This window comes from Dysidea avara, chromosome 2 (genome assembly GCF_963678975.1).
Source record: "Dysidea avara chromosome 2, odDysAvar1.4, whole genome shotgun sequence".
In the NCBI taxonomy this organism is placed as follows: domain Eukaryota; kingdom Metazoa; phylum Porifera; class Demospongiae; order Dictyoceratida; family Dysideidae; genus Dysidea; species Dysidea avara.
The window spans coordinates 4,342,669-4,365,642 of NC_089273.1; the positions used below are offsets into that span (position 1 = coordinate 4,342,669).

A 22,974-nucleotide genomic window follows, 5' to 3' on the forward strand; every position below is an offset into this window, starting at 1 on the left:
ATTTTTTCACACTTTCATCACTCATAACGTTTTGTACCATTATGCTATGGCATTGCAATTTTCAGCTCTTAGTAAGCATTTAATTGGCATCATGATGCAAGTTACAGAATGCAAATATACTATTCCAATACTGAGATATGACCTGTAGAGTGATGGGGTGTAGTTTGTGCCCACATGCCCTGTTTTCGCAGGCCCAGTCACATTTTTACATAGCTATGGTCACTATACATATTAAGTAGTAAATGTTGCGACTGTTGCTGAGAACTGTGTTAGAAAGTAGTGTGAAATTCACAATAATATTTTTACTGTGTAGCCTTGAGGCTATTCATGTACAGTACTGTCTTTTATTTATTGTATCTGATGGGAAAATACACTCCCACACCTCAGTGGCTGAGGATAATGTATGTATATTTACTGAGGTGCTTAATAAATGGCGTCACTGCTTAGCTTATTGTTGAATAAATTTGCAATGAGTTTATACTGGAGTCCCGTATTGCATGAACCATCAAGCAAGTGGGCACCACTTGACATGGATCATCACTGCCATTGTGGTTTGCAGTTGCTAAAGAATTGTTGAATACTGTGATGGTATGAAATTTTGTAATGTAATGCATTGAAAAAGTCTTTGCATTATAACATCTCCATCTGGCTATGTAATGGTCTACGGCTCTAATGGGTCAATTATGTGACATCATCAGACATTAATTAGCTAATTTAGCTTTCAGGAAATCTTGCCATAATGGATGAATGTAAAATGCTTTTTTGGTGAGTAGGATAAGTACGTACATAACTTATGTACTGTCAACATATAATACGTTATCAACATGCAAGTCCAGCTTGTGATTCATTATCTAAAACTGTCATCATCTGATAGAAGCATTCCTTGGCTTTGCCTAGTGCTAGCCTATAATACATGCACCCAACAACCTTTACACCTTATACCTAGCTATACACATGCAGAAGTACAGTATTAACTACACTTTTATAAGTTTTGTTTATTTTTCACATATATATGGTCTGTATTATATTGTTTTCCCCTACTATGAGATGGACTGAAGATTATTGTATATCACATCATAATTTGTGACCGGATCTGTCCTTATAGCCTTTTCAGTTGCATGTACTTGGCAATCCATAATTTGACTAGTGAGCATGCATGGTACCAGCCTGAAATTTGGTCACCTAATACCCCTAAATTAGGACTATTCCTGGATGTAATCTTAAGACAATAGGTCGAACACATGATCATTTATGACTCATCAAACTTGGAAAGGCTATAAGATCCCTTTTAACAGATCCGGTCATATTTAAAAAGTTTTTTTTGAATTGATAAGCTATTACTAAGCTTTTCACCTTCTTTCCCATAATAAAAGTTAATAATAGACTAAGCACATCAAATTTTTTTAAGTCTGCTGATGTCTGCTGATGTCACCAGTGCATCCTTTGAAGTGTGTCACTATCAATACATCATCACATCTCCATGTGAAGTGTCAGTAGCTAAATATAGCATTTTAAAAAATGATGAATTTTATCACTAACCAAAAGGCAATTTTTGTGAAGATATGACAACCAATCATGCACACACATGTGTAAACAAAATTTCTACCAAGTTTCATGTCTACCCATTTGCTATTGCTTTGTGCAACAAATATGCAGTTCTGAACCTTACACACGACAATACTAACTGCATTCTGATATTTGGAGACTTCTGATGTTCCATTTAAGCAATGATTTGTATATAGCTCGATTTAAGTGTCTGCACATCATAGTTTTCTTAGCGACACATGACCTCAGCAATTACACTGATAATGCATTTACATTCATCAACTAGCTCAAGTGGTTTCCTTTGTTATGTATACCTTGGTTACAACCCCTTGATGTCATAGAAGGCAAAACCTTGTACTATCTTATCACACTGTATATGATACCGTATAGCGGGTTATTTTCGAAACAGAAATTTTCGTACAAGAAGCAAAATCTGAATTTCGAAAGATTTTAATTTCGAAGAGTGCATATTTCGAAGTCCGGATGGATTTCAAATAAACGGAAATTCATATCACAAATTATGAAGATGCGTGAATGTTTGCCGAAAACTGACTTACTGATGGAATAATCCCCATTCCTGTGCACTGGAGAGAAGACTGAGGGAGTCTCGGGTGGAGTGAACTCACTGGCACGATCACGCTCGATCACAGCTAGCTCGAGTCTGGCATAGTATCCTAATCACCATAGATACTAGAGCAGACGGCATCAATTCCCATTCTGGATCACCTGTTTTCTGGTTATTGGTAGCTACAGTAATGATACAGTTTACCCTTTTTCATCAGCAATACTAAAACTCGAGGAATTTGAGTGAAAAACTAAAACTTGAGTGTGATGTCACATAATTGATTCATTTGTTATATCATTTTATCAAATGCTTAAACATAATGTAACAATATGTTTGCTTAGTATTGTGCAATATAATTGTGACTGGGCCTGCAAAAATAGGGCATGTGGGCACATACTACATCCCATCACATAACATGTGATATCTCAGTCCTGGGGTAGAATATTTTCATTCTGTAACTTGCATTGTAAAGCCAACTAAATGTTTAATAAGTGCTGAAACTTTCATGCTCATGGAGTCATGGAATACAACGTTATGATACATCAAAGTTTGAAAAAGTAGGCAATTTTTATGTGCCCACATGCCCTATTTTTGCAGGCCCGGTCATATATACCATTTGGATACAAAATCAATGTATCAATAAATGCACATTCATATAAACGGGTACACTTCATGTATATAATTTAAATCCAAAGAGCATATTTCATATTTTGCTATTACGAGAAATTGGATCAAATAAACTAAGTGGTTGTGTGACCAACCAACATTATTATACCAGACAGGAAATCACCTGTTCAATATTATAAAGGAGTAAGATTTAATGGATCCATTGCTGACATACCACTGTTGCTAAACTGCCAACAAAATGTCACTATACATTGTATTATGTAGTAGGGTTTCACAGGTTCCAGGGTTCCAGAGGTTCGAGGGTTCCATAGGTGCACAGATCCAAAGGTTCCAGAGGTTAACCACAAGTAGTCTTTCAAGTTTAAGTACATTATATGCATACATAATAGAACTGATAAATGATACTGTAAGAAAGAAGAAACCATACTAATACCTTGATCTTAAGTTTCTTTTAATAAAATTGCGCAACCATAGTAAACCTGATAATTGGTTTGTAGATACTTTGGGGTGTCAGTGCTTGTAATTACGAGCTATCAACCTTGCTTCTGTCATGTAATACTATACTGATGTTTACAGTGTCATCTAAAATATTGCCATATGAATATTGTCAGACTTTTTAAAAAAACTTTTAATTCATTGAAATTGCCTATCTAACCATTCTAACTATAACTGTAGCAATTAGTACTGTGTAATTTCACTTTCAAACCCATTAATTTTATTATTCATTTGCATTATTTCCTCAATAGGTTTAACCTTGTCATAGCTAACAAAAAAGAGAAAAAACTTCATGTTTGCAGTAAGGATATCAGGGTGGTAAAATGTTTGATAATTTTTCCATGCATGTTATGATGATTACTGAATTGTGTGTGCATGCAGCATACACAATAGCAGCACTACAGAACTTCACCCATGGTAGGGCCAATCAGTCACACTTAGAAAGGTGATTCTTCTCAAATCGTGTCTGCATTTTGACTTCATAAGGTAACCTTATGAACTTATCACTTAAAAAATTACATGATAGAGGCAACAGTGGAACCTGAAGAAACTTTTATTCTTCAGTTAGCCTAGGTTTAGTGGTTACCAACCTAGAGCTTGTAATTATTTGTTAGGAAGCATAGGTGATTCTAAGGGGGGGCCAGGGGGGGCCATGGCCCCCCCTGTTAAAAAATAACTTTAAAAAAATCTTGGGGAAAAGTTGCTGTATAGATTGGCATTGTTATTTTTAGCATTTTTCATGTTTTTAGAACAAATTTTAGGCTGTTTTCAAGCCTTTAAATTGCAAAAATCCTACAGCGTCTGGGGGTTGCACCCCCAGACCCTCCTGAAAATTCTACTTTATACTATAGCCAAACAACAATAGTTATGCTGTTCCCTACTTGGCCCCCCCTGTAGGTCAGGTCTAGAATCGCCACTGTTAGGAAGTACATAGAAGCTTCAATGTTGACATGGTATAAAATGGGTCAGAACTTATGTAGCTACAGGTGAGGCAACTGCCTCACCAAATATTGGTGACTGAACTGGGATAATATTAAATATGTGACAGGGCCTGTGAAAACAGGGCATGTGGGCACAAACTACATCCCTTCACATTGTGAATCATATCTCAGTAGTGGAATGGAATATCTGCATTCTGCAGCTTGCATTATAAAGCCAATTATATGTTTAATAAGTGATGAAAATTGTATGGCCATAGCATAATCAATTTAAAAGTTATGATTCACGAAACATTTAAAAAACAGTCAAATTTTGTGTTCCCAAATGCCCTATTTTCACAGGCCCGGTCACATATATTGGATTTGTATAGATAAATAGAAAACTTGAATTAACAAAGTTTTGGCCATTATGCTATTTAGTTCAACATACTGTAAGCATTAGTACCAAGGGTAGTTCCAGGGTGGTTACTGAGGTTGATCAAGCACACTCTAATAGAGTAGTCAACCAAATTGAGCAGTAAACTAATGCAACAGTCAGTATGTATACATTTTAATAAATTACAAAATAAGTAACATAGTTTTTGATGAACTGCTGAAATTGCTCTAGAATTTAATCTCAGATGATCTAACTTACAATTTTTTTCCCTGGAAATGTACCCTACACACTCTAGATTGACATGTTTTCCATGCTATTATATGGTAATAAATAAATGTAAGTGTGATTATATTGACATCTCTTTCTGTACATAATAAGCTATAATTATAGTAGGTCCCACTGCTTGAAACTTCTTTGTTTACTAGAGTGGTACATCCCCAGTATATGGAACAGTTAATTGTTTGGTATTTTAGTAGTTTTTCAGTAAACCTGCATGCACTGAAGTGATGTTTTACTGAGAGTTTAAAACTTAGTAAAACAATTATGTTCCATATACTTAAAGCTACTGACACTTTACTATGGGTACAACTACAGTAAAGCAGCTTAGCAAATTAGTAAACTAAGAACCTTCAAGCAGTGTCCTTCCATCACAAAAATCTACCAAATATCAAAATTCCTGGAGCCGCCCATGCCATCCATAGAAGGTCACTGTTTGATAACAACAACAATAAATGTGACCAGATCTGCAAAAAAGGGATCTTATAGCTTTTCCTGTTGAATGCACTTGCCAATCCATAACTTGAGTTGTGAAGATGCCAGTATGGTAACAGCCTGAAATTTGGTCACATTACACTCTGAACATAGCACATGATTTTGAGACAATAGGTTAAACACATGATGGGGTATCACTTGTCAAACTTGGAAATTTGGAAAGGTTATAAGATTCCTTTTTGCAGAACCAGTCACAAATATTGTTACAGTTCATACATTTAATAATTCTGAGCCGGCAGTTAATCATAATCATTTTTAATATCAGTACTATCAACTACCCTAACAGAACAGTCACTACTCTAATAGAGCTGTTATTTCCATATTCATAGTTTGGTTAACTGAGAATCCAGATAAGTAGGATGAGATTCTACTGTAATAAATTCTTAATGATAACTTTGAAATATAAGTATAGTCCTGCAATACAGTTATAAAGAAGTCACATTGAAATGAAATACTCTAATACAGCAACCAGCTAAAGATTTCAAGACAATTTGAAGCTTAAACATAAATGAAAATGGTCTGATACAGCAATGAACTGGCATTATTAGCCAATTATGGTGGCATAAGTTTGAGAATAATGGGAAATTCTCAAAAGCATAATAGGTGATCTTTTGAGCACTGCTCAATAAGATAATGCTCAATGTTTGGAGGATAATAACCTCATGCCTAAGCTAAATCCATGGCCACATTTGTCCATGAGTGCACTTCAGCTATTTCATCACATCTTCAGTATTCACTCACATGGTTTGTCATTATTATATGGCTGGGCCTGCAAAAATAGGGCATGCTGTCACATAGTTGGCCTACTTTCTCAAACGTTTGTGACTGATAACTTTTTACGCTGTTAAACTATGGTAATATTCAGCCTATACCAAGCATTTAATTGGCTTTGTAACACAAGGCACAGAATGTCAATGTTCTATTCCATAACAAAGATATGACCTGTTGGGTGACATACTGACAGAGTGTAGATTATGAAATGGAAGAGTACATTAGTTAATACTTATAATTTTAGTCAATTTTAACTTATGTAATTGTGGGTGTTAATATTTCTTATAGGACCTACCAAAAGGATAAAATCAACCGTCGTAAAGTTTGAGATACTCAGATACAGCAGCCAGTATACTCTAATAGAACATTCTTATAGATGTCCTTTGCAATCCTAAAATCAATCTTTTTGTCATGCTAGAATTGTTTAATACTATTTTGAAAGTTATGCACCTGTTTGTGTGTAACTTATGGTACCAAATAATGATTTAAAGCTGATTAGAAGATTAACTTGTAGAGAATTCATGTGATAAATGAAACACCACAAAAATATGCACCTTTTCCAGGGATGGATCCATGGTGATCCTGAGGCTTCCAGCAGAAACTTGTCAAACATATTTAGGAAATTAAAATTGATTTGCAAAAGTATCAAAGACTCAGATCGAAATACTCTAATAGAGCAGTCAAATATCTTAATAGAACAGTAACATCCTCTATTTTCAAGTTATTGTACCAGTACAGCAAAAATAGCCTAAAATTATATCTCAGAGTGTTTCAGGCCTGGTAATTATTTCCTGGGTACTTACCCCCAGATCCCCAGAATGGTATCCATGTCATTGTGTACTTCAACATTCATATAATTTTGAGCACTTTAATGATACCATACCAGCAGAAACAAGCCTATACCAATTAATTCCCAACATACATGTAAAATGTCAGCTTTCTGTTGACAATAGTTACCAGATTCAATCTCGGAATACATAATTTGCTACTGTTCATGATTTATTTATGCATGTAAGAGATTTGGAAACTTTTCACCAAATCCCTGAAGCAGCCCCTGTTTCCTCTTACCAGTAGCCAGTAAAGTAAATCCCAAGCCTTGTCATTAGCTGGAATTGCACAAAAAAGGGAAGTGATATCTATACCAAAAACCACAGCTGTAATAAAGAAACAGTGAGTCCCTCAAAAATTTCATGGTGAAAATATTATGAAATCAAAAGTGGAGGCCATGAAATGGTTGCAATGATATTTATCCCAATCATATGTTTTAATGATGAAGCAGTAAAAGTTACTATCAACAAGTACAAGGAACCATGTAGGGATTAAATGTCCACCTGTATACATGTAATCTGCAGGTGTAGGCTGATCCTCCCTTGTTTTACTAACTATATAGCTACATTTATTTCTTTGATCCCTAATCAAACTTAGCACTTGTATGTTTACCTTTTTCAAGGTTCTGCAACAGGGAAAAGTCACCTCCAAACTCCAAGATGTTGTAAAATTTTCTAAATTTCAGTGCTGTTTTACAAAACTTTTCAGGTGAATAAAATTATGAATAAAGATGATTTCAGTAAAAACAGCCTCAGGCACTGCTTGAAAGTTCTTAGTTTACTAGAGTGGCATATCCCCAGTATATGGAACAGTTAATTGTTTGGTATTTTAGTAGTTTTTCAGTAAACCTGCATTCACTGATGTTTTACTGAGAGTTTAAAACTTAGTATATAAAACAATTATGTTCCATATACTTAAAGTTACTGACATTTTACTATCAGTATAACTGGGTACAACTACAGTAAAGCAGCTTAACAAATTAGTAAACTTAGAACCTTCAAGCAGTGAGGGATTTCAGGCCTGTTGCTGACCCCTTGTATGGATCTACACATACTGCACTAGGAAGAATGGTGACAGGCAGTTTATTTTCAAATGAATGTGTGCCCCATCTATAAAGTACTGAAATAGCAAAAAAGTGGCCATTACGCTTCATTTTCATCTATGTTCAGCCCATTATAATTTTATGCAGCATTACAAACAAAGAACACTAGAAGGACATCTATAATCAATCCAGTCACAATACTGAAATATTAAAGTTCAATGATTCCCATTACAAGTGTAGGGAAGCCATCACATTGCACTACTGTGAATTAACAACTTGTGCTGTCAGCAAACATAAATGGAACACAAAAGAGGACACATGAAGCATGCATTGTCCATACTGGGATATGCCAAAAGATACCTGTTAGACTAAAATGACACTGAACAGTGAATAATCAAGCTGCAACCTTATAGTAGTTGTTGAGTTGTGCTTGTCTGGAGGCATTAGTTAGACAGTAAGTCAGTAGAAGATTCCATTGAGTGTGTATAATTATGTATAAACTTTTGTAGCAATATATTGGAAGCATTTCGAAGGCACTTTTGAGTTTGGTTAAACCTACCAAGGCACCATAGAGGTACGTACTGTAAGGCTGTTTCAATAAAGACGATGATGCAAGGCCGGAGGAGACGGTCCGGTTGGTCAGGCCTGAGCTGGACCAATAATCTGGAGTTGAATCAACTAGTTGACCAGCTCGAGCTATATTACTCTCATGCAATCTTTGGACGATCACATCTACATGTGGCTACGTACATTTTACAGATGTTATTGAAAATGCATGACACGAGTAGTTACCGGCTATAGTTTCTCAGCCAAACTAAATCACAGAACTACACGTATAGTACCTCCTATTACCTTACAGTACAGCATAGCATTCGTATCGTTTTGTACAGAAATGATTATGGGTTCTACGTACAGTATCACGTGTGCTGACAGTTGGCATTTATCACGTGTAAGGCAGGTGCCTTCTTTGATTCTAAACCAGCACACTTATATCACAATTCAATCTTCATAAAATAATCATTAGCATTCCTTGGCTTGTCTCTCTTGGCTTCTTTTACTGGGCGTGGAAGGGCTGGCAGTGACAAACCAGATGACTCATTCCGCGGCAAGAAGCTGTACACCGGTACCATACATTACATGGTGGCCATCTGGATGAGATGTTGAGTAGAAATCACTCCTCTTCAACTACCCACTCGTCCTGTCGAGATACTGAGCAAACCAGGGGCGTAGGCAGGATTTCCAAAAGGGGGGTTCTAGTTTGGAAAGAGGGGGGGCACCTTTCTGAAAACCAGTTGAAGACCAAAAAAAAAAAAAAAAAAGGTCACGACAATAATAGCTAGTTATCCTTACCAACTATATCACGTCTGTTATGTAAAATAAAATCCTATTTATAGCTTCATAGGTAAGCTACACTGCCTCATGAACATTGTGACTGCTTTATTAGAGTAATTGACTGCTCTATTAGAGTATCTCTTAACTCTGAAAAGGGGGTTCGTCCGAACCCTTTGAACCCCCCCTGGCTACGCCCCTGCAAACTCAGTCTCACCCACATAGCGCCATTTTCGAATACTGATTGGTCTCGTGACTGTCCACCAGTATATTTACGTGATGATCCGTTCACTTTATACAAACCAGTATAGTAGTATACCGTATTTTTGTAGCTGTGTAGCTCTTTATTGTAGCTGTGTGAATTCACTGTATAGTACTTGTATCCTAGCTAAAGGGGGCCATGCTGCATGGGTTCCCTGTGAAATTTGGGGGGAAAGTTGCAAGTTGCTAGCTAGTTTACTTTAAAATTTAGCATCAATTTTTAAATTCTAAGGCATTTTCAAGCCTTTAAATTGTAAAAATTCTGCAGCTCCTGGGGGATGCACCCCCAGACCCCCCTTGAACTTCTAATTGCTAGCTAGCTGTAATTAAATGAACCATATTCATGCTGTGTCCCCTGTATGTCAGGTCTACAATTATAGATAGTACAGAAAGTCTGCAGAACAACAGATAGGCTTGAGCATATTTATATAGCTAGCTAGCAGTGAAATATCACTAAAATTGCATATTTGAGTGTCTAATTTTCAAAAATTTCCTGTGGGGGCATGCCCCCAGACCCCCTAGAATGCTCATGCTTCGCACTTCGCAGAGTGTGCTTTGCACACTGTGCAACAGCTCCTCTCACATTGGCATGTATATAGTAGCAATTTCAACATTATAGTGACCAACTCAATTTTCCCTCCTCCGGCCCTGTGATGCAGCCATAGTTCTTGGCTTCCACCTTTGATTTCATAATCAGTTCACCCCACCATTATTATCTTGGTTGTTTTGGTAGATTTTTGGTGGTAAATAATTACCATATATGCAAAGGTGCAAAATTGGGCTTTAAAGTAGTTGTTTTAGAAACAACTTTTGTTTCATCAAAGTTTAATTTTAAATAGTTGGCAGAGTGTTCTGTATCACCCTTTTCAGATAACAATTTACTCTATATAATGTTACAATACTATTACATAAGGAACAAAATTATAAATAATTAATTATGCATACATACATAGTTATTGATATGCAATTAAAATGTGACCATATTTTGGAAAACCATACATTTAGGCACAAGCAAAATTTGTGGGAAAACTCAATTGAAAATTTCAGAGATTCTTTAAAATCAATTTTTTGCACAGTCTGATGAAGCTTAAGCCTTCTTGCTGTGAAGTTTTACACCCATAGCGTCTTTTATCTAGGTGATATACTCAATTATATCAGACTATGTAGCAGTTTTACATTGCGTGGGATAACAATTAACTTACAAATTGGGTGATTTGTTCGATTATAAAACCAAATATTTTTTCTCTTTAGACCATGATACATGTGATATAATTGAAGTAAAGCACTAAGAGCCCGTGATCAAGACACACGATACGTGTGTCGTGCGGCCCAAGAAGCCGGCGCGCCACACCGTGAGTATATTAACAGGAAGAAAGAAAACGCAATTTTCACACATGTGTAGCTTTGTGATCCCTTATCCGATTGGAACCAAATTTGCTACAGACGTGCCGGCCAGTTATGGGAGTCTACATACAAATTTGAAGAAAATCGGTCCAGCCATTTCGGAGATACGAGCGAACAAAATTTCGTTTTAATTTCTTCGTTTTTTTCTTCTTCTTCATTTCGCACACTTCGCAAAATCCACCATAAAACACGAATGCGTGCTCCAATCGGACTGAAATTTGGCACACGTGAAGGGCGCATTATAAGGCGGATCTCAGTACCAACTTTGGTAGGAATCCGATGGACATTCACGGAGTTATGATCGATTACTCGTGTAAAATGTGGTCGAAGGTCTGTCACGCCCACAGGGTAAACCCCTTGAAGGAATGAGTTGAAAATTGCTATGTAGATGGAGTAACCATCGTAGGAGTGCCCTTTTGTGGTTTGAAAAGAATCCAGATAAAGACCATGGAGATATGATACAAAACCCAACCTGTGTCACAATTACGCAATCGATTTTTATGAATAAAAAACTATTAATTTTCACGCGTACCAGGCAAACCGCCTAAAGCAATGAGCTGAAAATCGGTGTGTAGCTGGAATAATCATCATAGAAAGTCCTTGCAGTAGTACAGAAGAATCGGATTACAAACCACTGTTCGAAAGCCAACTACGTGTTGCAAATGCGAGATCGAGATACTCTAATAGAACAGTCACCCTAATAGAGCATTCGGCTACGTTTATAACTTCCTCCATTAAAGAATTATATTACATTGCAAGTTGTTCTGTAGGCAATTCAGCTACAACCAGTTAATCTGATATACAATTCAGCTACAGGCAAGTCACCCTGTAGAGAGTTCACCTAGAAACAAATCACCCTGTAGAGAGATCAGCTAGAAGAAGTCACCTTGTAGAGAGTTAAGCTACAAAGAAACCATCATGTAGAGAGTTCAGCTGAAAAAAATCACCCTGGAGAGAGTTCAGCTACGAAAAGATCACCCTGTAGAGAGTTCAGCTAGAAGAATTCACCCTATAGAGAGTTCAGCTGCAAATAAATCACCCTGTAGAGAATTCAGCTACAAACAAACCGCCCTGTAGAAAGATCAGCTAGAAGAAGTTACTTTGTAGAGTGTTCAGTTACAAATAAACCATCATGTAGAGAGTTCAGCTGCAAAGAAATCACCCTGTAGAGTGTTTAAATTACCCTGCAGAGAGTTCGGCTGCAAACAGTTCACCCTGTAGAGAGATCAGCTAGAAGAAGTTACCTTGTAGAGCGTTCAGCTACTAAGAAACCATCATGTAGAGAGGTCAGCTGCAAACAAATCACTCTGTAGAGAGATCATCTACAAAAAGATCACCCTGTAGAGAGTTCAGCTAGAAGAAGTCACCTTGTAGAGAGTTCAGCTACAAAGAAACCACCATGTAGAGAGTTCAGCTGCAAACAAATCATCCTGTAGAGAAATCAGCTACACACAAATTGCTCTGTAGAAAGATCAGCTAGAAGAAGTTACCTTGTAGAGAGTTCAGCTACAAAGAAACCATCATGTAGAGAGGTCAGTTGCAAACAAATCACTCTGTAGAGAGATCATCTACAAACAATTCACCCTGTAGAGAGTTCAGCAAGAAGAAGTCACCTTGTATAGAGAGTTCAGCTACAAAGAATCCATCATGTAGAGAGTTCAGCTGCAAACAAATCACCCTGTAGAGAGTTTCAGCTACGACTCTGTAGAGAGTTCAGCTAGAAGAAGTCACCTTGTAGAGAGCTCAGCTACAAGAAATCACCATGTAGAGAGTTCAGCTGCAACCAAATTTCCTTGTGGAGAATTCAGCCACAAACAAATCCCCCTGTAGAAAGATTAGCTAGAAGAAGTTACCTTTTAGAGAATTCAGCTACAAAGAAACTGTCATGTAGAGAGATCGGCTACAAACAATTCACCCTGTAGAGAGTTCAGCAAGAAGAAGTCACCTTGTATAGAGAGTTAAGCTACAAAGAATCCATCATGTAGAGAGTTCATCTGCAAACAAATCACCCTGTAGAGAGTTTCAGCTACGACTCTGTAGAGAGTTCAGCTAGAAGAAGTCACCTTGTAGAGAGCTCAGCTACAAGAAATCACCATGTAGAGAGTTCAGCTGCAACCAAATTTCCTTGTGGAGAATTCAGCCACAAACAAATCCCCCTGTAGAAAGATTAGCTAGAAGAAGTTACCTTTTAGAGAATTCAGCTACAAAGAAACTGTCATGTAGAGAGATCGGCTACAAACAATTCACCCTGTAGAGAGTTCAGCAAGAAGAAGTCACCTTGTATAGAGAGTTAAGCTACAAAGAATCCATCATGTAGAGAGTTCATCTGTAAACAAATCACCCTGTAGAGAGTTTCAGCTATGACTCTGTATAGAGTTCAGCTAGAAGAAGTCACCTTGTAGAGAGCTCAGCTACAAGAAATCACCATGTAGAGAGTTCAGCTGCAACCAAATTTCCTTGTGGAGAATTCAGCCACAAACAAATCGCCCTGTAGAAAGATCAGCTAGAAGAAGTTACCTTTTAGAGAATTCAGCTACAAAGAAACCATCATGTAGAGAGTTCAGCTACAAACAAGTTACTCTGTATAAAGATCAGCGAGAAGAAGTTACCTTGTAGAGAGTTCAGCTACAAACAATTCACCCTGTACAGAGATAAGTTTGAAGAAGTTCTTTGTAGAGAGTTCAGCTACAAACAAATCATGATCACCCTGTAGAAAGATCAGCTAGAAGAAGTCACCTTGTAGAGGGTTCAGTTACAAAGAAACCACCATGTAGAGAGTTCAGCTATAAACAAATCACCTGTAGAGAGTTCAGCTACAAACAAATCACTCTGTATAGGGAGATCAGCTAGAAGAAGCTACCTTGTGGAGAGTTCAGCTACAAAGAAACCATCATGTAGAGAGTTCAACTGCAAACAAATCACCTGTAGAGAGTTCAGCTACAAACAAATCATTCTGTACAGAGATCAGCTAAAGAAGTTACCTTGTAGAGAGCTCAGCTACAAACAATTCACCCTGTACAGAGATCAGCTAAAGAAGTTACCTTGTAGAGTATTCAGCTGCAAAGAAACCATCATGTAGAGAGTTCAACTATAAACAAATCACCTTGTAGAAAAATCAGCTAGAAGAAGTCACCTTGTAGAGAGTTCAGTTACAAAGAAACCACCATATAGAGAGTTCAGCTACAAACTAGTGACCCTGTAGAGACATCAGCTAGAAGAAGGTACTTTGTAGAGAGTTCTGCTACAAATAAACCATCATGTAGAGAGTTCAATTACAACAAGTGACCCTGTAGAGACATCAGCTAGAAGAAGTTACCTTGTAGAGAGTTCAGTTACAAAGAAACTATCATGTAGAGAGATGAGCTACAAACAATTCACTCTGTAGAGAGTTCAGCAAGAAGAAGTCACCTTGTAGAGAGTTCAGCTACAAAGAATCCATCATGTAGAGAGTTCAGCTGCAAACAAATCACCCTTTGGAGAGTTTCAGCTACGAAAAGATCACTCTGTAGAGAGTTAGCTAGAAGAAGTCACCTTGTAGAGAGCTCAACTACAAGAAATCACCATGTAGAGAGTTCAGCTGCAACCAAATTACCTTGTGGAGAATTCAGCTACAAACAAATCACCCTGTAGAAAGATCAGCTAGAAGAAATTACCTTTTAGAGAATTCAGCTACAAAGAAACCATCATGTAGAGAGTTCAGCTACAAACAAATCACCCTGTAGAAAGATCAGCTAGAAGAAGTTACCTTTTAGAGAATTCAGCTACAAAGAAACCATCATGTAGAGAGTTCAGCTACAAACAATTCACCCTGTACAGAGATAAGTTTGAAGAAGTTTTTTGTAGAGAGTTCAGTTACAAACAAATCACCCTGTAGAAAGATCAGCTAGAAGAAGTCACCTTGTAGAGAGTTCAGTTGCAAAGAAACCACCATGTAGAGATTTCAGCTACAAACAAATCACCTGTAGAGAATTCAGCTACAAACAAATCACCCTGTATAGAGAGATCAGCTAGAAGAAGTTACCTAGTAGAGAGTTCAGCTACAAACAATTCACCCTGTAGAGAGATCAGATAGAAGAAATTACCTTGTGGAGAGTTCAGCTACAAAGAAACCATCATGTAGAGAGTTCAGCTGCAAACAAATCACCTGTAGAGAGTTCAGCTACAAACAAATCACCCTGTACAGAGATCAGCTAAAGAAGTTACCTTGCAGAGAGCCCAGCTACAAACAATTCACCTTGTACAGAGGTCAGCTAAAGAAGTTACCTTGTAGAGAGTTCAGCTGCAAAGAAACCATCATGTAGAGAGTTCAGCTATAAACAAATCACCTTGCAAAAAGATCAGCTAGAAGAAGTCACCTTGTAGAGAGTTCAGTTACAAAGAAACCACCATGTAGAGAGTTTAGCTACAAACTAGTGACCCTGTAGAGACATCAGCTAGAAGAAGTTACTTTGTAGAGAGTTCAGCTACAAAGAAACCATCATGTAGAGAGTTCAACTATAAACAAGTGACACTGTTGAGACATCAGCTAGAAGAAGTTACCTTGTAGAGAGTTCAGCTGCAAAGAAACCATCATGTAGAGAGTTCAGCTACAGTACAAACAAATCCTGTAGAAATATCAGCTAGAAGAAGCCACCTTGTAGAGAGTTCAGTTGCAAAGAAACCACCATGTAGATAGTTCAGCTGACCCAGTAGAGACATCAACTAGAAGAAGTTACTTTGTAGAGAGTTCAGCTACAAAGAAACCATAATGTAGAGAGTGCAACTACAAACAAGTGACCCTGTAGAGACATCAGCTAGAAGAAGTTACCTTGTAGAGAGTTCAGCTGCGAAGAAACCATCATGAAGAGAGTTCAGCTACAAACAAATCACCCTGTAGAAATATCTGCTAGAAGAAGTCACTTTGTAGAGTGTTCAGTTATAAAGAAACTACCATGGAAAGTTCTGTAATAAATATAATTTGTATACATTTACTGATAAAATATTTAAAGTACATCTGCTTCATCTTTTCTTCTTCCTGTGGTAAAGAAAAAAAAGATAGTTTAAAAAAGTCCCAAAGCCAGCCATATGCTGGCTTTGGGGTATACAAATACAAAAAGAAGTGAAATCTAATCAAAAACAGCTAAGCTGTAAAAAAAGGTGCGGCCCCAAAAAGGCCATGGTGAAAAAAGATGTGAAATCCAAGGTGGCGGCCAAGAAATGGCTGTGATGGTAGGTTAATGGTAAAAATTTTAATAACGACAATTCAGATGAATTTTGTGCCAAGACCAAGCGGCACCAAATTCACCTGAATTGTCGTCATTAAAATTTTTACCATTAACCTACCATCACAGCCATTTCTTGGCCGCCACCTTGGATTTCACATCTTTTTTCACCATGGCCTTTTTGGGGCCGCACCTTTTTTTACAGCTTAGCTGTTTTTGATTAGATTTCACTTCTTTTTGTATTTGTATACCCCAAAGCCAGCATATGGCCGGCTTTGGGACTTTTTTAAACTATCTTTTTTTTCTTTACCACAGGAAGAAGAAAAGATGAAGCAGATGTACTATCAGTTACAATAAAAAAAATAGCCTCCACATGCCATTTCAAAGCATACATTTCCTTAAGGGAGCATGCCCCTAGACTCACTAGCTTGACATGATTAGCACATGCAGTTGAACATCACATCAAAGAGATAATCTCTGATTTAAAACAACACATTAGATCAATGCTGAAAAAGTAGTGTGCATGACTATGACCTCCATTGCAGTCCACAATGGCTTGATCACTCAAAATATCTCCAGAGTAGTCTAATTCAGTTTTGTGTTGAGTGCAATTACACTAGTCTAATAATTCAAGCATGGTATGCATATACTGTAGTATTAACTAAGCTGGAACATTACTTATGACATGTAGAAAATGCTCAGAGTCTTCTGAAACAATTTCTTCCATCCAAACAGAGAGTCAACCTGCAAATGTAGTTAATTTTAATTATAGTTGTAAGTAAGTAAGTATAATGTTAGTAAGTTTTTACGGCAACTGACCCTCAGATCTTGTAATTTTTTTTTCACTCTTGATTTCTCCAATGTTTCTGTTAATTTGATCTGTAAAGTATTAAAATAAATAAATAAATAAATGCTGTACCACCCAATCTTGAAAGTGTGTATGAATCAGTTGAGTCAGAAGCTGACCCTCTCAATTATTTCAATGTATAAACTGTGCCTCAGAAAAAAATGTTTTCCTGGCTACACCACTAAAATTATATTGAAAAGTTAGTTTGTTATGTATTAGACAGTAAATTAGCCATATCTTTGGAATGTTTCATTATATCATCACAAAATGTTCACGCAAGGTAGATAACCACTCAGTGCTTCACTTAGAAATAAAACAGAAATTTGACCAATGTGCCAAAATGTATGGTTTTCCAAAATAGGGTCACATATGTCTTTGTCATGTGCCTGCAAGTAAAAAGAAATGCCAAAATAAAGCTAACCGTATAGCTAGACTAGCTTTGGAGCTTGCAATTTCAAAATATGTATGTCTGTACCCAAAACAGCTGCTGATCACACCAACGTTGAAACCGGGTCACTACTGCTGACCCGGATGACCCACTGACCCGGATGTGACCCGGATTAATTAAAGCCGAGACGTGTTTCGGCTAGTCTCGAGCGAGCGAACGAGTCTACATTTTCAGCGTTCGATTCGTGTTGAGTAAATATTGCAACTTCAGCCTAGCTGTAGGTTGAAGACCAAAAAAAAAAAAAAAAGGTCTTCACCTACTGACAATAGCTACCCCTCACCATAGATACCCTCAATTTCGTGCTACATACTACACTTACTAACAAATGAGCGTGGCTGAGAGAGAGAATAAACGTCTTAATGATTAAGACAAAATATACATTACAAGCATACAGGGGCCTAGACACAGGGGTACCATGTGCTGATGGATCAGTACAGGAGCCCTGGCAAGACTTACATTAACTAAAGGTAAATTAAATTACAATACACAAAAAAAAAACAAAAAAAAAACTATATCTACATATATGTAATACTTAAAGTTTACCTAAGGTGGTCTAAAAGATCCCAGCCCGGGGAGGCTCTAGAATTAAAAATTCTGTAAGAACAGGACACAGCAATGCGAGCTGCCTGCTCAAACAAGGATCTTATGGTTTTCTTTGGCACTTCACAAGCAGTAGCCATTTGAGCAATTGTTTCTGGCAAAAAGTGGCCTAAACAACCAATTTCAATTGGAACAAGATTGACAGTTAACCCAGAAAGCTGGAGGTCATATTGCAAGGAGCTATATCGATCTTCCTTTCTAGCTCTAGCAGCAAGAAGATGTTGCTGGGTATTAGTTGGTACTGTCAATTCGAACAAACAAATGGAATCATTAGAAACCAATACCAAGTCAGGCCTGCTGAGGGTGGAGGAAAGATTGGTTGGGATGGTACTAGGGGGGCTGGAACTAGCTAGATAACCAGGAAGGTCAGCGTAAAGTTTGAATGTTTCAGGTAAATGCTGTTGGAATGCGATAAGTGGGCGTGGCTCACGAAAGAGCTACGCGATAGCGTTTATAAATTTCCACGTCGTCAAACGAACAATTTCGTTTCTCACGTGATCCAATCCGGGTCAGACCCGCATAAATTGTAAACCGGGTCAGACCCGCATAAATTGTAAACCGGGTCAGACCCGGATAAATTGTAAACCGGGTCAGACCCGGATGACCCGGAGAAAATGTGACCCGGATGACCCGACCCGGTTTCAACGCTGGATCACAGTCATCATTAAAAATGATTACCATCACATCCTTCCTGCTATTTCTTGTAACCACCTTTGATTTCACAACTTTTCCCCTTAAGGCACTAATACACATGCATAATTATACCACTGTTATACAGGTTCATCAGCCAGCATGTGAATTATTATCACTACCACCTGACCACTATGAGCTTTGCACATAGAAATAGCTATGGAATAGTGGATTTAAATCTGTTCTGATACATGTAAACATATACAACTTCACTACAGTCAGATGTGAAAATGCATTCACTGTTGATCTTTAAAAGCAAGAATATCAGTGCTACTGCCCCATTGGAGTATAACTTCTTCCCAACATTATATTAGTTCAGGGGGATTGAAACTTTGGGATCAAATGCAATTAATGATTTAAATGTACACAATGCAGGTTAAGTGAAGCATTCCTTGAATGAATTCTAGGAATTAAAACCCAAATGCTAACCACATTGAAACTGTAGAATTGAAATTGAATTTGCCTCTGTAAAAACTTAGTTAACCACAGTAATGAACATAATTTATGTAGCTATGGTAATAATTCATATTAATTTACTTTGATGACAAAAGGCTGCACAAACTGTGCATATGAATGGTTAATAAAAAGTTACAGGGTGTACATAGCTTTAAATAGCTACAGGGTATACATATTTTAAAAATACACCTGTAGCTACAGGGTGTACATAGTCTATACATAGCTACAAGGTGTACATAGTCTACATATCATCATACTCACTTGACTCATAAAGTACACACTGAGACATTCTTAAGGGACTCTTGGTATGACATGCATAGCAAGTTCCCATGCTATTATTGTATGTATGTACTTTACAAAACATGACTGACATAAACTATTATAAAGCTGCAGAGCTACATAATTAAACAGCACAGAACTGGTGTCACTTGCAAACAAAATTGTGACATTCCTTTGAAATTCAATTTCAGGAATGTACAAAATTCCTGGTTTTAAAGGAAATGTAATGGAATCGTGTGGTGAAATGTCATAATTAATTTACATTTTAGTATTTTTTATAAAAGATTGTGTGAAATTCTTAATATTTCAGTTTCGGTAACATCATGGAAACATAATTTGGTGCAGTGATAAAGATGCAACAGCTAGCTGTAATAGGCAAACAGCATACTACATGATTATGTAATAAACACTTAACAATTTTTTTTTTGTGGATGTGGTAACTGACCTGTTCATCCTCAAACACAAACAATAGTAGCCATGTTGCTTTCCGAAACTCAAAATTATAACAGCACATGTTTGATGCTATTAACAAAGTAGACATACAGGCCAAGACATGTACACAAAATCAGCCAGCAACCTAGTGAGAGACTACACATGGTACATTATGTAAAAATATAATGGGATATGTTTTAATGTCAAACTGTTGTCACATAGTTACACAGATGATCATGGAATTGATGAATCATAAAAAAGCAAAAGGATGTTCAACACACAAAAATAATTATGACATACTTTGGAAACATCTAGTGGAGCTTGGATACACTGTAAATGGAACTTTATAAAGTGACAATGCATCATAATGGCGAAGAGGTGACATATGGTAAATCATATTTCTTATACAACAATGTGCTATTTAAAGATGATTTACAGCACACATGAAACTAAGTGTAGTCTGTGACTTACACATGATAAACAACTATGCAGTGTAAATATTGAAAGCCACATATCAAAATTGAAACCAATGTCATTAAAACCAGAATTAACCAAACTATTCAGTACCTGAACTGAAAGTGATGTGGTTGATCTGGTTGTTGTTGATGATCATCATTACTAATATGGTGTGATATATAGGATTAAATCTTTGCATCAGTTTAAAAGATGTTGCAGTATAAATTATAAAGATAGTCTTTATGGTCACATTAAAGATATTAGTTATTAATATATACATTAAGCTTGTCGATGAAGAACTAGTCAATACCACCAAACATCACTGCAGGGTATTTAAAAGTGTGTCAGTCTTACATAAGCAGCTACAGTAGTATACTTGTGTGAACAACATGGCAAGAAGTGGAGTGTTGAATTAACAGAACACTAGTGTTCAAGAATAACTTTGTTGTTTATTTAGTAAATGGAAAGTACTTTTTTTTCTAAATTAATGTAGAGTAATTATTAACTATCCATTGCAGCTAGTTTACAGGTACTGGTTCATACCAGTTCAATGCTACAAACTAGTTATGAATTGTTTCCTGGTTCCAATCCAGTTTATCTCTCAAACTCTCAAACTCACCAAAATCTTCCTTTAATCTAAGTAGCAGCTATTATGCTGAACAGGAAGCCCTTGTCATGCATTATACTTCGTTTATTTTTATTTGTTTTCTACAGTATCTCTTCAGTTCTAATAGTCATTTTGTGGTACAGGTCAAGTCAATAGCAGTGACTTAGTCACCATGATACCATGAAGTTATCATGGTGTGCTGACATCCCTGATTAATAATTTAGTTTATGCTGTTTGTGATCTATCTTGACTGAGTAGCTGGCAACATGTCACAACGCAGTGAGAAGTAAGTGTTGCAATTTTGTGCTATTAGACAAAGTTATCAAGAACGTAATACCATATATGGTTCTCTTGCTATATTGCTGGTACGTGAATGTCATGACCAAAAGTATGCAATCAGTTAACCATGAATAAGCACATGGAAGTTTGGTCATCAGTAATGATAGCTTTCTAGTAATTATTATCATTCCCACTAAACTTGAGAATTAGTGACTTTGACCTTTAAGTTATGCCCATCACATACAGTATTTGCATATAAACCATTGTTTAGAATGACATTATTGTGTTTAACAAAAACTATAGTTTATATCATTGTTAACATTTACCTCCGATCAGTAGTCACACCGTTATATAAAACTGTGCACATACACACATGCACAGGCTCATCAGTTATGTGCCAGATCCTTTAAATATGTCTGTAAGTGCACTTGTGTAGGCGTAATGCTGTACTGCTAATATATCTACTCAGTTTGTGCAGACAAGTCATGTGCAGCATTATTAAGATTGCAACATTATACTACAAGCACCTAACAATAAATGTAACATCAGTTGCACATCACATATCATTAGCATATCAAAGATTATATTATGTATAGCTACAAGTATAAAGTTCACACTATGGTTATTACCTAAGTTTTCATAGAGATAATTCAGTTTCAATAAAAACTTTCGATGTGGGTAATACTTGGTTTTCAATTTCTATAAATACTTCTTCAAGGAGTGTCAAACAACAATAATTGTGCAAACAGTAATTCCAGCAACACTTTAGAACTAATAATTGTACTATGTAATTACAGCCATTTAGTCCTATTTGTAAGCACTAATTCAAAATGAAGAATAATATTAAATATTATTATTATAATTAATCTAGGACTGGGTCATATACAACCAAGTACATACACCAACGTTGCAACATACCCATTGGGCAAGTATAAACAGTGCCATAGCCAGCACTTATAGCAGTGTGTGTGTGTGTGTGTGTGTACCGGTGGAAATTATACATATGCATAGTTACATACACAATACTAAAACACAACTTACACAAAAACCAAGTTAAGTTAGCTGTATTGAAAGCATATATTGTAGGTGTGATGTGTCTCTGAAGATGACTCAGCGGTGAAGTGAGGCTATGTAGAGCAAGGGACATGGTGAAGGCACAATTACTGTAGCAAATGATCTCAATCAACCTAATATGGCACAAAAATACTCTGTTGTAATTAGAGGCCACTGGTGATGTGCCAGCATATCAGTGGTGTGGCATTGGCATATGTATACAGCCATATACAACATACAGGAGATGGTTACACATTGTTGTATATGCAGCACTGCATCTTCTTGTTTATTACAGATTCAGAGTACTATGACAGTACAGTACTGAGTAGCTACGTATAGTTAAGCTGGATGGAAAATAATTCCATACGCTAGCAAGCCAGATGAAGGATGAAGATGTATAATACAACTACCAGTACAAGTATTACATTACTCATTACCTTGTTGTTCTAGCTGGCTATTTACGAGTGCATCAGCTGGTTGTTCTGTCAAGTTGTTCACTGCATGACGCCTGGAGCGCGGTGCATATCCTGCATACAAAATACACACTGCAGTTACAAACATTTAAACATAATTGTTGTTTACACTGATGTAAGGTGGCCTCTGACTCTGTTGCAATCACTCTGCGGACGTTTACTAATCTTCTCCTTCTCGCAATCTGTATTAAGTAAGCAAGG

At 36.9% G+C, this 22,974-nt stretch overlaps 1 protein-coding gene across 8 annotated transcripts; it reads right to left on the reverse strand.

Moving 5' to 3' along the window:
* Positions 1–1,359: 1,359 nt before the first annotated feature.
* LOC136246483 (uncharacterized) lies at positions 1,360–22,974 on the reverse strand. Of its 8 annotated transcripts, XM_066037964.1 has the most exons (7): positions 22,883–22,974; positions 22,289–22,827; positions 20,473–20,523; positions 19,919–19,995; positions 16,973–17,032; positions 16,832–16,897; positions 16,639–16,774 (listed from the first exon to the last, which is right to left on the reverse strand). In XM_066037964.1, the coding sequence occupies exons 2-6, from the start codon at positions 22,392–22,394 to the stop codon at positions 16,832–16,834; spliced, it is 360 nt and encodes a 119-aa protein (XP_065894036.1). In that variant the 5' UTR covers positions 22,395–22,827; positions 22,883–22,974; the 3' UTR covers positions 16,639–16,774. The 8 variants fall into 8 exon arrangements, 5 of the variants coding, with proteins under 5 accessions (XP_065894034.1, XP_065894036.1, XP_065894035.1 ...); XR_010696474.1 differs by lacking the exons at positions 16,639–16,774; positions 22,289–22,827; positions 22,883–22,974 and adding exons at positions 1,360–1,497; positions 2,103–2,292 and having other exon boundaries at positions 20,473–21,542; XR_010696475.1 differs by having other exon boundaries at positions 19,919–20,050; positions 22,289–22,973.